This window comes from Saccoglossus kowalevskii, chromosome 12 (assembly GCF_978046115.1).
Source record: "Saccoglossus kowalevskii chromosome 12, keSacKowa6.1, whole genome shotgun sequence".
In the NCBI taxonomy this organism is placed as follows: Eukaryota; Metazoa; Hemichordata; class Enteropneusta; family Harrimaniidae; genus Saccoglossus; species Saccoglossus kowalevskii.
This window is the reverse complement of record NC_140652.1, coordinates 30,929,963-30,931,714: the sequence shown is the minus strand read 5'-3', so window position 1 is coordinate 30,931,714 and position 1,752 is coordinate 30,929,963. Positions and strand designations below refer to the sequence as shown.

Sequence of the window (1,752 nt, the reverse complement as noted above, 5' to 3'; positions counted from 1 at the left end):
GGACACTGTATTTATTTTGTGTATGGACTCGTGCCGGGTGAGTCCAGGCTACATCAACATACTCGTCTTGGTTTTCAACACTGTTGGTCGCGAGGTACACACACAAGATAAACAGTTTGCTATCCTCTCCAAAAGTAATTTCTGCGCCAAGAAGTCTGGGGTCGTTCAGTGGCTTAATTTTTAGCGAACTTCCTAATTGTTTTTCTCCAAAGAATAGCTGTTCCTCTGAAGGGACGTCCCAAGAGGATGTCAGTACTAGTGTCGACAGCAGAAACGCCATATGCATAGAAGTCATTATGAATAGTAGATACAAATTCAAGATCATCCTTGACGAGCCAGTGTTCTTGTAAAAGACAAATGTCGTGCTTATCGCAGAGTTCGGTGACAATCGGTCTACTATTTTTGACCGATCTACAGTTATAAGTTACAATTTTAAAATCTGACGTAAGAAAGTTATTCACGACGCGGATAATACTTGCGTACTAAAACTCCTTCGGGCCAAGCGCTTGCGTTCATGATTGGCTGAAAGTTGGATGCAGTTGTTGTTATGCAAAACGAGGCATAATTGTTAAACTTGGTGTCTAAACGTTGGCATTCAACATTTCTAATGTTCATATTATTGGCAATATAATTTACAATCAGGTCAGTGGTGGTTTCCGGACCCAGTCTGGAAATAAACACACTCATCCGTTTCTGCACTACAGTCATTTGACCACCTTTACGAGTTCCGATAACGACATTACGTGCGCTGGGATCTGGACGATTGCGAGTGCGAACCCAAGTGTCAGCACTGACATCCCGTGGTTTGCGTCTAATTTTATAAGTCGGATCGGGTTGTTTGGTATTAGTGGGTTTGTTTAGCCCGTTGGTGACAGCATCAGCATAACTGCGATGTCTCTGGCAGTGATGACGTCTGCCTTGCATTATAAAACCTAAGTCATCTGGTGGATTAGTGTTGTTCACAGTCTTTGTCACACATTCCTCCCCATTTACACTAACTTGGTCATTAGCATTACGTAACTCATTACTTCGAATACACGGCGTTAATGGCGGTTGAATGTCACTAAGGAGACTAGCTTGTTTATGTTCAAAGTGATCACTGACTTGCGAGTTGTTATCACCAGAGTTGGATAAACACAATTTATTCTTTATATCACGAATGTCCCTATGCAACTCTATATTCAAATTGGAGATCGCCATTACAGTGTTTTTTAGCACATCAATATTTTGTTTGGACTGATTATTATCTTTGAGCAATAAAGACAGGTCGACGTGATCAATATTTATAGGTGGTAGTTTGGAAAGATTTTTGGCAACAAAGCACGGAATGTGGATTGTGTCAATTTCTTGAAGCAAGTAAAGTATATCTTGTACATTGTTCACGGCTTTCTTATGCCCTTGTCTCTTTATAAAACGGCGGGAACTATATGCACCACACAATTCAAATAAACGAATCTTAGCATCGTCAACCTCAGAATCGTCAAAGCTTTCAACACACAGCTTCACAATTAGATCATTTGGTAGTATGTCCATCTTGTCGACAATAAAACAGAGCATTTCATTGATGATGGGAGTAGCATTACATAAAGTATCATTATGTTGAAGACACTCCAGCTCAGAAGGCTGGGTGTCACAAGGACATTACCGTCTTCACCACTCACCGATGCGTTAAATCTATTATCTTTGCAAGAACTACAAAGATCCAGATCTCCTTGAGCGAGAGAAACGCCATCACGGGTACTACAGTCGTGG

At 41.0% G+C, this 1,752-nt stretch overlaps 1 protein-coding gene across 1 annotated transcript; it reads right to left on the bottom strand.

Annotated features, from left to right (window-relative positions):
• Positions 1–453: 453 nt before the first annotated feature.
• Positions 454–1,533, bottom strand: LOC146735727 (uncharacterized). The gene has a single exon (XM_085506029.1). It carries the CDS (start codon positions 1,531–1,533, stop codon positions 454–456), a length of 1,080 nt encoding a protein of 359 aa, XP_085362155.1.
• Positions 1,534–1,752: the final 219 nt, after the last annotated feature.